Source organism: Dermacentor andersoni, chromosome 2 (genome assembly GCF_023375885.2).
Source record: "Dermacentor andersoni chromosome 2, qqDerAnde1_hic_scaffold, whole genome shotgun sequence".
Classification (NCBI taxonomy): Eukaryota; Metazoa; Arthropoda; class Arachnida; order Ixodida; family Ixodidae; genus Dermacentor; species Dermacentor andersoni.
In genome coordinates this window covers 176,049,413-176,064,768 of record NC_092815.1, presented here as the reverse complement: position 1 = coordinate 176,064,768, position 15,356 = coordinate 176,049,413, and the positions used below count along the sequence as shown (strand labels likewise).

General features: G+C 41.0%; 1 protein-coding gene across 1 annotated transcript in view; it reads right to left on the bottom strand.

The window, feature by feature from the left end:
* Positions 1-15,356, bottom strand: part of Myo31DF (Unconventional myosin ID) — a 103,781-nt gene that overhangs the window by 26,639 nt on the left and 61,786 nt on the right. The window contains exons 6-13 of the mRNA XM_050187229.3: positions 13,586-13,705; positions 11,339-11,536; positions 10,459-10,601; positions 9,671-9,896; positions 7,984-8,043; positions 4,142-4,287; positions 2,087-2,141; positions 1,450-1,527 (exon numbers count right to left, since the gene is read on the bottom strand). Coding sequence (XP_050043186.1) covers positions 1,450-1,527; positions 2,087-2,141; positions 4,142-4,287; positions 7,984-8,043; positions 9,671-9,896; positions 10,459-10,601; positions 11,339-11,536; positions 13,586-13,705 — 1,026 coding nt within the window. The remainder of the gene's footprint in view (positions 1-1,449; positions 1,528-2,086; positions 2,142-4,141; positions 4,288-7,983; positions 8,044-9,670; positions 9,897-10,458; positions 10,602-11,338; positions 11,537-13,585; positions 13,706-15,356) is intronic.

Sequence of the window (15,356 nt, the reverse complement as noted above, 5' to 3'; positions counted from 1 at the left end):
ACTGAAAGCTTGAAAACGAAAAAATTTAGCACTACTGCTTCCCTACGTGATGCCAGTGAGGGCAGCAATCTATTCTGCAGTGATGATGACGACTTGCACTGTGCCCCAGGCAATGTTTCTTTTGTGGATTTTGTCACCGCAGCCAAAAAAGTGTTGAGGTGATGACAACATGTACAGTTATCGTAATCCATATTGAACTAGTCTGTAGACGACAGACCACTTCAAGGTACAAAAAACATTTCAATCCGTCCATTTTGCAGACCGGAAATTGTCGAATTAATGGGAGTTGATTGTACGTGGAAATGGCAGTACAGTAAACCTCCATTAACTCGAAGCTGTAAAATCTGGAAAAGCTAAGCAGATAAGCGGAGTTTAGAGATAAGTGAAATCATGAAAATAAAAGCTCTCTGGCCATGCAAGGACCCCATGGAGCCTTTCCAAAATACCACTAGTAATATGTTCGGTCACTTCCTCATGCATGATCTTAATGATATCATTTGAAGCTAGTCCGAGAATAACCGTTTTCAGACCTCCAGACAGCTGAAACTGCTACTTTCTGCATTGTAACGAATTGCAGACAATTTAACTTCGAAAACGCCCGCAAGCAGACGCCCACAAGTAACATAGCATTTATGCCTCCACGTCACGAGAGCATGAAAGCGAGCATTCTTATCAAGCTGCGATCTTGCTGAAATGGTGTAGGCTCACATACTGGCTTCTCTTGGGCACAGCGCATGGGCTGATCGTGTCCACTCAAAGGTGACAATCATTTTGCCCAAGATCACGGTTAATACACTGTGAACGCATAATTTGATGCATTACTGACATTGTCCTAAATGAAAGAGAGAGAGAGAGAAAGAGAACTGGCTCCCAGCTCACCGCTGCTGCGTGAGGCTATGACAAGTGGCCACGAGCAGCTGAGCAAGTGCAATTGAGCGATGATAGAAAGAAGGGAGAAGATAAGCAGATAGCATGGCCTGGTGTGGCATCTGGCTCGGTTAGCGAGCTGCGGCCGAGTAAAAAGCAAGTGCAAGTGACGCTGCTGACACTGCCCTGCTACCTTTTTACCTGGTATTTTTGAAGTCGAGATTTCAAGTTGTCTGGACCTCGGCATGCACTTTTCCACGTAAGAGGTGAACAACATAGGGGTTGAAACCTTGGCCGGAAAGAGCTTTTAACTTAACCGATGTTTCAACGTATCAGAGTTTGAGTTAACAGGGGTTTACTGTAACTTGCCCAGCTAATACCGTACACAAATAAATAAAAAAAGATGAACAAAGGTAATGGAATGGGCTTCTCTTCCAGAGCCCCTTTAATATGTAGTTTGTTTACCACTACTGTTCCACCTCAAGGTGGAACTCACCCCCCCCCCCCCCCCTTTTTTTTGTTTTATGGTATTCAGACTGGCACTTCGCAAGGCCTTGCAAATGCATGCAAGGCTGGCATTACCTTGGAGGCAAGGTTCTGCACAAGCGCCACCATGGAATTCTTGAACAGTGTGCCTGCTGTGAGGGGGCGCTTGGTGACCTTCAAAAGGAAAAAAAAGGGACAATATTACCAACACCGTGAGGTACCATAGCAACCCATAGTGCAGGCCACAGCAAAGATGTGGCCTGAAGCCATGTCTGCTGCCACACTTGGCAATGCCCACACTGCAAAATATTGGAGGCTACACAGATTGCAGCTAATGCCAAACATGCCCCAATTAAATGAGCTGTGCTAATCGACACTGCGAGAATAATATAAAGCAGAGGTAAAATTAGCTGAAGTGTACGGATATAGAATTTACAAACATAGAATAGTATATGAATAATTATACAAGATCCATTCATTTCCTTCTCTCGGAATTATGTGCCTCGGCACATTGCACTTGTTTTGAATTGGGGTTTCTATTTAAAAGCTGCCCACACTGAATCATAAAAATGAAATCAACTGCCTATCCCACATTCAGCAGTAGCCCTATCAGAGTGATTATAAATCATTTGTTGAGGCCATTTTGTTGTTTTCTTTTGAAACGACCAGTAATAACACCAGGTGCTATCCAGTGTGAGCTGAATAACTGCACTACTAACATATGCTGACTCACCTGATGCACATTCTTTGCACCCTCAGGCCACATGGACTTGATGAGTGGGTCAGAGCTGAAAAATAGGTGTGATGCAGAAAAAGTCTATCTATGGTACCTATAAGGGGCAACATACATCGTAATTGTACTTAATGTAGACGGCTACACTCTTGGGCTAGTTGGTAATGCATATGTCAAGACAGTGTTCTGAGGAATGACATGATCCTATTGTATGTTGAGTCAAATAAAAGAGTCAGGTATAGACAGCTTTTCCATCTCACTCGAAGGCTTGATTTGTGCTTATACTGTTTGCAAAAGTTTGTATAGAGTTTTGTTTAAAGGCCAACTGCAATGAAATTTCATACTATGTTTTAAAAAGCGTTGTTCCTGATACTGTACATACAGAGCAACCCTCGCGCAAAATTGCACATCATAAGTATGAGTCTACGAGTTACAGAAAGCTTGCTAAAATAGACGTTAAAAATAAAAAAAAAGGTGCATTACAGCTTGACAGAAACGACACACAATTAAGAATGTTGAGATCCAGTGCAGCCCCTCGAAATGACCTACGACATAAGGTGATGCCTGTGTCACATTGAAAATCTCTAAGGCCACGGTCTTGGGTTCGTGTCGTATTCACTAACCTCCATATGCATACATTATCTGCTTAGGTGCCATTTAAAGGCTCTTATTTTAAAGAATGAGACAATTACCAGCCCTGCAGTTCTGCCAAAATAGTTTCAATTGTATATACTACTCACATTTATAACCCATATAGCCAAAGTAAAATTTCGTTGCCATTGGCCTTCAATACAATGCTTGCATGCAGAACTTCCGTTTCATGCTAAACATTGAATAAACAAGAAGTACTTATGTCATATGGCAGTGACACCGAACAAAAAGCGATTTTCTCAGCGAAAGGAACAGAGCTGTCAACTGTCCTAGGAAGGCATAATGTCACCCAGAGGTGATATAGTGCAGTACACTGTTGCTGCAGAGTTGACAAACGAAGTGCCACTGTTATGCCCACTGAGAAGATCAATATTTTTTTGCCTAGAATTAATTATCAGCATGTGCTTTTGACTTTAGTGTGGATGAAACAGGCAGGTAGTACACTGCATACAAGCATAGTGTTGCACAGAACTGACAACAAAACTGAACTTTTGTCCAAAATTCTGGCACAAATTAACTGTCTGTTTAGCTGAAAAAGCTGTTCATACTGGTTCCCTTATCACACGATGCAACACCCCTTGTGTGGATCATACTTGACAAATGTGTGGTGACACGAGTCCTTGACTAAAACTAAATGCAAACCGCTGCCTTGTCTTGTAATTCTATTCACCACATTAGGTCAGATCGATTAACATTATGCCCCGAGCTACATACCAAGGAGTGGCAGCCATTCTATCACTGCACAGAACTTGACATGAAGTGCTGATAAACCATCTGTGAATTGCAATCTCAGCATTCATTAAAAAAAAAAAAAGAAAGAGAAAAACGTGCAAACATAAATTTCATGTACATCAGCTGCAAATTCAATACATATAATAAATGATTGAGCCAATCGAACATATTTTCACAAAAAAAATGCAGTTATGTTAGCTTCCAAAGTGAGAGTTAAAGTAAGGATTAAATTGATTGATTGAAGGACATTTATTTTCAAAGGCCTCGGCAGGGGTGGCAAATATCATCAGACTGCACTTAATTCTCTCGATTTCAGGATGATGTCTTGGAGAAGGTCCGAGTCAATAACATGGCCTTACTTGGTTGTTTAATATCCACAATTTGGAAAGTTACAATCAGATATAGCTATCTGGCTTAGAGTGCTTAGTTGAGATGTTCAATGAATTCAAATGGAAAGGCATTTATTAATAACACAGCAGGCTTCCCTTTTCTCAACTCAAAAGAGGCAGGAACTGTACATACCAACAAGGAACTGCCTTATATATTCTATAATGTAACTGGTCTACCATGTTTGAAACATTGCTGTAAGACATTGACAGCATCATAGTTTGACAGCATCGCAGTGAAGCAATACCTTAAGAACACTTGAAAGAGGCTAATATTGGCACCTACCTGTTGTACAGGAGGCGTTTGAAGTCCTGGAACAGGGTGTCCTTGTTCTTGTCGAGGAAGCCTGTGATGGAGTAAGTCACTTCGCCTGCGTAGTGGAGAACGCGGAAGTGCTTCTGGTGCTCCAGCGACTTGTCTGTTGGTGTGAGCTGGGTATGCAGAAAGCGAGAAGTTATCGCTCCTTTCTAGTGCTGAGTAACACAAAGTTCAGCGCAGATTATTGTAAAGCATACTTACAAGCAGCATTTTGCCTTTGTCTTTTCTTTAACAGGAGACGTGGCAATTACTAACACTAGAAACACACAGAAACACAGAAAGTGGCTCCAAGTGCTTCAGTGGAGGAATCGCTATTCTTACAAGAACACACGGATTTTCAGGTGAGAGGTGTTTTGCCTCCTCCTGAAGTTTCTTTCTTATTTTTTTAAGGACACTGACCAGTTCAACGAGTGGCGAAGTTTAACAAGTATTGCTAAATCTCTTCAATTGTTTGTGATGCAGTAGTCTTGCTGGGCATGGGGTGAGCTTGGTTGAGTGGTAACATTCTACTTCTGTATGCTGCGATTAATTCTCTGTCCACTCTATGCATGTCTATCTCCGTACGTTAAAGGGAGAAGCTCGGGCAGAATAATCACTGGCATGCCTCTGCAAGCCTAGACCTGCCTGTAACGAGCATCATCCTCCGCAGTGAATTTGTGTGGCAACACACACAGAGTGAAATTCACAATGTTGCAAAATTTTTCCGCACCTTTCATGTTTTAGAAGAGTATCGTAAAAGCCCAAATATAATTTGGAGGTTTCTTTTCCCGATTCAAACATATCAAATTTGCACTTCATGTTATATGTACAACCAAATAATTTTCAGCCCAAACCTGCAGTTCTGGTTTCTTTACCATGGCTACTAGCTATCACGCCACTTACCTTGTCAGAATCAGCACAATTGCGCATTTTTTGTCTATGTTGTAGGCCGCTTTCCTTTAAAATTTTCCATACTTGTGTTATAGGCCAGCTGAAGCATTTCTTTTTTCAGATTTTTTCCAACCCCAAATATAATCTCGTGTTATATTCAGATCCGTATTTGTGCTGGGTTTTTACAGTACTGACCCACTTTCGAAGCTGTAGTAACTCTACCATTTTGTTCTAGTACAAAAAAAGACGACAGTTACCAAGTACGAAGGTTGGAAAAATAAAATATCTTAGTTTGGTACCTGTATTGGTCCCAAGGAGCTTGCCACTATACTAATACAGAGTGCCTAATATGTTTGCATTTTCGAATTCCCTGATTGCTCCAGGTTTTCCCCGATTGGTTTTATGAAAATTCTCTGGCAGTCTATGACACTGGCGAATTAGGTGCAGGGAAAGAAAACAACTGATTTAGAGCTTGCCAACTTTCTGCCAGCCCATACTTTTGAACTACAGTCGAACCAGCTTATAACGATAGCATATTTAAAAATATATTGGATGTAACAATGAGCAGCCAATGCACCATCAACTTTTGTACATGAGCCACTTACTACAATGCTCCCATGCTGTGTTATTGTTAGATCAATTAAGCATGACTACGGGGTGGGTGCTCCAAAAGAAAAAATAAAAAAAATCCTAGGGAAAAAAAGTGAGCCCCTTTGTTGCCCCCATCTTTTAGCCGCGTGCGCCGCCCTCATACAAAAAGAAAAAAAGAAGAAGAGAGAGAGAGAGAGAGAGAAATAAAACATGAGCCACTTGGCCACCACTAACTTTGTGCCATGCAACCTTCACAGCATGCCTTAGTCCCTCCTCTCCGGTCCCCCTTCCACCACACTGAGAGATTTAATTGTTATAGCCAATAATGTGGCATCGGAACACTGTAGTAGTGGTTTATTTTACCATAGAACACATACAAAATCAGGGTGGGACAGCCTCTCATTGATACATTCGAGTATTGTTAAAAGCGGTAATGCTATCAGTGGGTTTGACTGTGCTTCATTCTGTCTAAATAAAATGTAAGGATATTTGTCCCCTCGACTTTTATTATGCGACCCGATTATACCAATTATTGGATATAAAAAATGGAATTTTCTTGGCCCTTGAACATTATAATAAGTGGGTTTAGCTCTACTACCAGTAAGACATCTGTCGGTTGGAACGCACTACAAGATTTGGCTAAGTCATGCATTTCAGGCATGCCCCAACAGCCCCAGCCCGGCTCACACCCACGAAACCAGCAAAAGACACCATAATTTGCAGATTGCATGGGTTCGGTTGAAACCATTGCTTCCTTCTGCCATACCACTGCATTCGACAAAACCCCTGTAGGTACCAATTTTGTCGATTCAAAGCAACCGAGGTGAAAATTCCAGGTTTTCCAGGTTTTCCCATATGGTAGACATCTAGTCTATATGAATGGCTCATCTGTGATTGGACTTGACATCACAAGCATGGGCCAGGCTGAGGGCCGTAGAGCTAGCATTCAGGTCAGCGAGTGACCAGCCAACTATAGAGAGCCAACTATACAGTGCCTATAGTAAGTTCGTCGGTACACTTTCTGAAGAAAACGAGTTAAGCTTGATCGTGTATCAGAGTGGAAAACACCTAGTTGAATTAGCATAACGCAGCCTAAACTTCCGGCATCGCGAAGTTAAGACCGCATGCGACGGGTGCACTTCACGGCATTGCCAGTATTGTGACGCGCAATACGCATTGAGATGCGCAATGATGATGATGACGACGACGACGATTTTAAAATCTTGTCTCTACGGAAGGGCTAATGCAAATCTCCCACATTCTCCACTGTCATAGAAATTCAAGTATAACCACAACACAGAGCAAAAGCCTAAGCGAATTTTCTATGTACAGCCAGCAGTGACTATGTAGAACTTGCATTTTTGCATAAATATATCTTAATAATGGCACTCTGAAAATGAACTAGACTCTGAGATGAAGCAGTTTTCATCTCTGTAAGTAAAGGCTGCATTTAAAAAAATATATTTACTGACTTTTGCTGAATTAATGCTGAAATGGCTGTTGTTTTAAGAAAATTCTAGAACTAATTGCTTGTAAATTATTTGAAGCTTATTACTACGCACTTGAAACTTGGTGTGAAGGAAAAAATTTTACTATTAGCACAGGCCTAGTGTAATGCATTGTTGGGGACATAAGTCCATAGACTATGCCAGTGTCTGCCAAAATGCACCACAATGTCACCCTGAAACCCAACACTCTGCTTTTCGGACAGAACTTGGCACATCAGTTTCATATCTGCAAAAACGAGCTTCGACTGCCTACAACAAAATTTGAAAAGTTTTTTTCAGCTCAGAGAGCTGGCAATTAACAAACCTAATTATAACTAAAGCAGCGCAGAACTCTTTCACCTCACTGGACAATGCACGTCAGCAGTTTGCTGGCTGCCCACATAGTCCTGACATGGACACAATAAGCATAGTTTCCAAGCCAAAGTGCAGAATGGGTCAGGTTACTCAGCAATGCGCTTTGGCTAATGCTCACACAGTCTACAAGCGTCCCTCTTCTCTAGCCTCTTTCTTGTGCAGCAATATGTTGCACAATCTAAATTCCACAACCTATTCCAACATTATTTGTCTCGTCTAGCTCTATCACACTGCCGGCATGTTTTGTTGCTAACAAAAGTGCGAGGTCTTTGTAAACTACTCATCTGAGGCTGATACACTCCTTAATCACGTTTCACCTAATCTGCCTCCTCATTCACTCGACTAGCTAAATATTGTGGTGGCTCAGGCCACAGCTGTTTCAAGTTCCTGCATATAACAATATGGTTGCCACATGAAATATCTGTGGTCCAAGAAAAAAACAGCACAGGAGCCAGGAATGTATATATCTGCAAAATTATGACTCACCCTTCTACTGGTGTAGTGCTTATGGTTGGCAAGCTTCTTGTCCAGTGTCTCCAGAAGCATCTGTAAATGAAAAGATTGCAGACAGTGCATAGTTATTCAGGAGTTCAGAGTATTGAGTAATCAGTTCCAAATAGCAAAAGCAAATATAGCAACAAATAGCAAAAAGCAAGGCATGGCAAACATACTGTTCTAACTACCTACTTTCTTTTTCATCCGATAAGTATGCTCTAGAGCACTATGTGATATCTTTATAAGATATCTGAATACAACTTACTCGTTTATATATCATCAATGGTGCAAATCAGCAGACCCACTGAACAAATCCACACTTTAAATCTTCCCATAATAATTGCTTGCTACATGAATTATGTACAATTCATCAGCTGCAACTGTCTACCAACCATCCCTCCATTTCTGCTTGCAACAAAGAAAGAGAAATTGTGCCCAACTGAACGGAGATGACAATCACGTAAGAAGTGTGGCTACCATAATCAATATAAAAAATAGGCAGAGATAAGCAACATGCACTTCAATACCCGCCTCTAAAACATTACACAGGTGCATTTGTAAAAAAAGCAAGGACCATCTGGCCACATCAGGACACAGCCGATTGGCCTTTACTTTTCAGCGATAAGACTGTACCTATTTGCCTGTCATTATCTTGAACAAGTTTTTAAACAATTTCCTCACTTTTGTCTCTTCAAGAGAATTAAATGAAAAGGCAAACACTATTTTCATGGTAAAGCTATATGTGCAAGTGCCCTGTTGATGCAGTTCCAATAATTAACTTTTTATTTAATTACTTCGAGACATACACTGCAATTGTAGAATTGCAACTGCAAAAGAGCAAGCACTCTTGAAGGTGGTCACTGCTAAAGATGTGCCCATTCAGTTGGAATCTAACGAATTGTGCAAGCTTTCAGAAATAGTACATAAAATTTACATAAGACTGCCCAATGCAGCAGTAGGAACAAAATTAAGTGGAATCTCATTTTATTGCACATTTTGAAGGCATAAATCTTGAAACACTTGTTTCGGAATTCTTAACAAAAGTGTATGCTAATAGTGCTGGCTGGCTTCAACAGTACAGTTGCAGCAAGTGTGCTGAAGTAATTAAATAAAAGCTTAACTAGAGCAACAATTAGCCAATTCTGTACTGTAATTTTCTACTTATCTTCCACAAGGATTTTTTTTTTATTAATTGATCTCAAAATGTACATATGCACACAAAAACGAGGCGCTATTTCAGGCCCACCCACTGGCATCCTGATGCTCATCTGCTCAGCAACCATGAATTATACTAACTTGGTTGTACCATCGACAACCATTTAACATGCCAAGGAGTTGGTGAGGAGAGTGTGAGAAGGTACCACACTCGCATTGCATCAGCCATGCGTACAACTAAGAAGTTTCACCTTACTTGCTGTTTTCATCCGCAATACAAAACAATGCATACACACAACGTATCACCAGCCACGATTCCCCGTGCAAGATGGACAGCAAAAAATATTTTAGATTAGGAAAGCCAATCAGCAAGCACTCTTGATGATGAGACATGTTAGCAAAAGTGCTCAAGAATCTTGGTTCCTCAGAAGTTTTTTTTTTACATTACTGTATTTGTTTCGTCAATGTGAGCTATGCTCAGTCTGAATGGTGAATGCAAGAAATTTTCTCCTCGAACACTTGCCTCATCGGTAACCTTGCCAACGTTGAGGCACGCCTCGTCAGCTAAGGCAATGATTCCCCGGTGTGGCTCTTCAACGAGGTCGCAGATGATCTTGTTGTTGAAGTAGGGAACATCCTGCCACTGAATTCCTTCCCGCAGATACTCTTCCTGCTCCTGCTTGAGAACCAGCTCGATGAACAGCTGCTGCAGCTTCTCGTTGCAGTAGTTGATGCAGAACTGTTCAAAACTGCAAATGCATCAGGGCAATGAAACATCACGAAAAGCTGTGACAGTATATCAGGACAAACTGTGGTATGCAGAATACATGAGTCCATGAACTCTAAAATATTTCACTGCGAAATTGGTAAGACGTGTAACAACAAGATGTAGAGAAATGTATGCACTACTCGTGACCAGAAGAATATGTCGAGATATGCCACAGCAGCAACTTGACTAATTTACATTTGTGAATTTTAAGAATGCAGTCGAGCGTTGTTGCAATGACATTGCATGTGATACGGAAATAGCATTGTTCAGTCCGATATTAGTTATACTAGTCATATATTTGTTACACACTGCTATTGGCAAAAGAAACATTCGATTTACTTTGTTATATCTGATAATTTGCTACATACGCGTTCGTGATATCAACGTTTGACTGCACATACACCTAGGGTCCAAACTACATTTAGAGGGTCATGCAGCTGAATCATAAAAATTCAGTTTTAACACGCATAATATCTGTCACTAGATAAAATGCATGGAGTTGTGAGGTCAGTTATAGATGGCACTGTGGCCCAGTGTCGCACCTGTTGTTGTCGAAGATCTCAAATCCATAGATGTCGAGGACTCCAATGACTGTGTTCTTGCGACCAAGTATACCGTTGGTGCGTACCTCAATAGCCTCGTTCACTCGGCCCACAATCCAGGAGAACATGCGCTCGTAGATGGCCTGATTTCAATCAATCAATCAATCAATCAATCAATCAATCAATCAATCAATCAATCAATCAATCAAAAAATCATATGTGGGATTATAATCAAGAACAGTAGAGGTCACACAGAACAGCTTTATCAGAATACCCTTCCAGGCCTTTTCAAACAAGACACACCAAAAGCAAGAGAGGTTACTCCTCAATAAAACTTCACACCTGAAAACTTCAGACATGTTTGTCAAAATATGTGTCACGACTTGAAGCGGTTCAGTACACAACATACAAAGTAAGGATGTCCGAATTCGTCTATTAATCAAGGACAGAGCAGTGCATAAATTCTTATCTCCTGGCACCCTTTGATATGCACCCGAATCCGACAAAAGCACAGCTGCAAATATGGTAGCATTATTTGGTAGTATTATGTTTTATTTGGTGTATTATGAGCTGGTCCACTAAACATGCTGCTATAACAAAGCGCGAACTTGGGCCAGTTGGTACATACATACGTGAAGAAACAGCACTTTTGAACGGGACGTGTTTGTCACCTCCCTTTTTATCCTATCCAAAAGCACTGTTTCTTCCCATATGCTGCTATAACCTGAGCGCGCTATATTGAAGCCTGAATCACGGTACATACAACCCGCATTGACAAACACGTGGAAAAGCAGAAACTTTCTGCATTTATTTTCAGTCATTTGCATTTCTATTTGTGCTAGCAGCATTTGAAGCTGACCCCGAAGACTGGAAGGCTCACCTTGGCAAAGGCGTCCCGCCCATAGACGGCCTCTGTGACCGTGTGCCCCTTCTGCATGACCTCACCGCCAGCTGCAATGACCCGGAGGCACAGTGCCTGGCTCAGGTCCTTCTCGGACACAGAGAGGAGCTGACCGAGTTGCTTGAGGCTGCCCTTTGTCTTGGCCTGGTCCTCCTCAACCACAAAGCTCACCTCCCCCTGGGAAAGAAGATTTGGTACTACACATTTGGCTTGCAGCTGGCTTGTGTTGCATTACTCAGGTGAGGGAAAGCATCCATCCAAGTGTAGCACGATGCTGCAGACGAAACTCAATGTAGGTTTCTTGGATAGCTACCTTCACAGTTGAAGTAAAATTCCTCCTGGTTCACAGATTGAACCCAGGACTGCCTTTCTGGGTGTTTTCCATTTTCAGTGTCCCCCCCCCCTCCCATGCTTCAAGTTGTAAATCAATTCGGGCTCACTTTGAGATCAGCTAGCCTTCTGGCTAGCTCAGATGGTAGAGCGAACGCCCCAGAGAGATGTTGGTCCCGGGCTCAATTCTCGGACCAGGACAATTTTTAAAACTTCGCAGCTTCCATTCCAAAAATGCCCATAGTTCGTTTCCTTATGTATCTTTGTGCTACTTTCGAATAGATAAGCATTTTCCTTTTCACAAGTTCCTCCACCTCCCGAATTGCCACATTCACCATTACTTCTTTTGACTTTTTGTCGAACGTGACATTCTTGAAAAGTTCAAGTCACTGCCAACACACTCCTTTAAAGAAAAGAAGAAAAGAAAGAAAAGATTTGCATTATTAATTTACATATACATGAAAAGAAACCTTGTGAGTGTGGTGTTGCAATGCCAAATGGTAATCTGACTACTCCGTATGAGCAAACTGGGAGTATGAAGCGTCAAAGTGCATAAGTTGCATGCGGAGTGAAAAGTCTTTCATTGAAATCAATCATTCTGGAGTAGCAATGCATTGTGTTCTGATCACAATACCGAGTCATTTTGCTGCCACAGTAACTTGAATGCGGGCATCGCATGTGTGATAACAACCTGTTGTCTCCTCTCTGCCACTTTCGCTTCTATTTTGAAGCCTGAACATCTACACACACACACACGCGCACGCACGCACGCACACACACACACACATGCACACACACAGTGGAATCTCAATGAACAGAAATCACTTAAATGGAACATCATCCTCATGGTTGGTTGGTTTTGTATTCACGCAATTGTATTCAGCTTTGTCTCTCAGTAAATGGAACTCCTGATAAACAGAACCAATTTCCCTGGTCCCTTGAGGTTCCGTTTAAAGACAGTCCACTGTACTGCACTTATAGATTAAAGTTTTTACAATGATTACAGGGCATGGGAATGTTGCATCAAGAGAAATATTATTCCAGCAAATATTAAATATTAGCCAACGACTAACCACTTATTCCCAGATACACAGCTATTTCACACTTCCTGGTCACTGACCTAAAACCCACAGCAGGTGGCACGCAGACACTCAAAGTTTTACAGTGAGTTATAGCATTAGCAGAAGCTTTTGGGCCAGTTGGTGCATGATGAACTTGAAAAAGGGGGTACCAGCTAAACACAAAGGACGCGTACACAAGGAGCGAATTATAGCAGCTGCTCATCATCAAGTGTTGAGGCTTAGTCAGCGTGTAAGGAGTAGGACATTTCTAAGAAAAATGATGGGAAGTGATCGAAATCTTGCCACAACATTCCCAGAACAATGCTTTTTAAATTTTTTACTAGATGTAGTCTGTCGAAACACAAAACCACAACCCACTAATACAGTCAAATCTTGTTATAACAAAGGTGCATATGACCTGAAAATCTACCTTAATTATATATATTTGGCATTTATTATATAAGCATATATTTGTTACATGTCGGTATACAGAAGAAATATTTAAGATTCATTTCTTTATATTCATTCACTTATTATGTCCACGTTCATTATACTATCGAGATTTGACTGCAGCAGACATGGTGTATTACTCTAAACAAATACGACATAAGAATAAGGTTGAGAAGGAGGCCTTTCAAGTGAGCCGTAGCAACACATCAGCATGCAACTTGGCATGAGAGGAGAGTCCTCCATTTGATATCAGTCATGAACTCCAGAGACTGAATAAATATGTGGGTGTGAAAAAGCCCAAAAAGAATAAAGCCACTGCAATAAACAAAAGGTTGGAAAAATTGAAAATTCAGCCATTCAGAGCAGGAAAGAGACAGAGACGTACCAAGTGCACAATGGCAGCCACAATTTTCCACAGTGTGTCACACTCAGCCTGTGAAAATCCAAGCAGCTTCAATGCCGAGCAGACTTGCTTGAAGTCGGCCCGGTCGTTGATAGTCTCCACCTTTAATTACAGGGAGCAAGGGTGCAACATTAGCAGGCCTCTGAACTTCAACATACAAACTACATATGTAAGTACACAAGTCTTGCAAGTCAATTCATATTTGTTAGAAATTAGCCTAAAAAAGTGCACTTATACCCTCCATCACAGTTTGAGTTAAAACCAGAGACGTCAGTCCTGCATATGCCAGTCAGGTATTCTTTCCTGTATTGACCAGGGTTAAGTGAACTTAATCACTACTAGCTAATTTCTTCAGTCCTAGTGCTCACCAACTAAGAGAGATGATACAATTCTGTAAATGTGGTAGCCTACGCCATCTGCCCAAATATCCCTTAAGAGGAAGCTTTAGCTCGGGCCCAACTCCGACGCGGCCTATTGAAATACATATAAAAACGCAAAAACGCTTTTCTGAGATAACCCCTGGACCGATTTTAATGAAATTTGATGCATTCGAGAGAGAAAGTTAAATTCTAGTGACTGTTTGAAGCGGAATGTTGATTTAGGGCTTGAATTTTGTTAAAAAGATTTTCAATAATTCAGAAGTTTGAAAAAAATAGAAGCACGATGTTTACAAGCTAATAGCTCTGCATCAAAAACACATATCGCGATTCTGTAAACGGCATCCATTAGACCATTCAAAGCGGACAAATTTGATATGTCATTTTACATGTTACGTGAATTTGTTACGTTATTTACGAGGGTTTTGCAAAAGTTGTAATAACACATTGACACATTTTTTCAGGTTCATGTGTAACATATCAATTTTGTCCGCTTTAGATGTGCTATAAGACACAATTCACAGAATTGCGATATCATTTTTTCTTGCTGGGTTATGGAGTTGTAAACTTGATAGTTTCGTTTTCAGAAAATTTGCGATTTTTGCCTATTTTTTTATAAAAAAATGACAACCTAAATCAAAAATTCGGAACCAACAGTCACTAGATTTTAAGTTTTTCTTTTAAATGCAGCAAACCCCATCAAATTTGGTGCAGTGGTTGCCGAGAAAAACGAATTCTCCTTTTGCATGTATTTAGATAGGAGCACCCGAGCTAAAGCTTCCTCTTAAGTTAACCACCGATGTAAGAAAGAAAGGAAGAAATAAACAATGTGACAGGATGTCAGTGTCCCATCAAGTATAGCATCTTGACCACCCCAACAAGCTGAGAATGCTATCATGACTAGCTGGCTACTCATCACTAACAGCATGAAAGATGGAATGTCAAAGACAAGGCAGTCAACACCAGTGCCTACTCGCAAACTTAGTTTTTATAGAAGTATGACAATTTAAAGAGAGAAACAGCAAAGGAGCATGACAACAAGCAAACTACTGCATGTATGCATATATGGCATGAAGAGTGAAGAATGCGTCGAAAAGGCGCTCATATCACTGACAGGAGAAAATCTCCACAGTGTATCAGATGTGTGCTATGGCGAAAACTTCCTGACAAGGGCAAGTCCTGAAACGTATGTGAACAGTGAATTTAATGCTCACCACTGCTTTGAAGTACAGGGCAGAGGACCTACCATTAGCAGAGTGTGACAAATCATGTCCATTTGGAGATCGACAAAATCGCATACAGATAACTGTTCGTGAATGCTACATTTAATCGATGGTAGTATACTCTTTCTGATTGAAGAGGAAGTAGCCATAGAA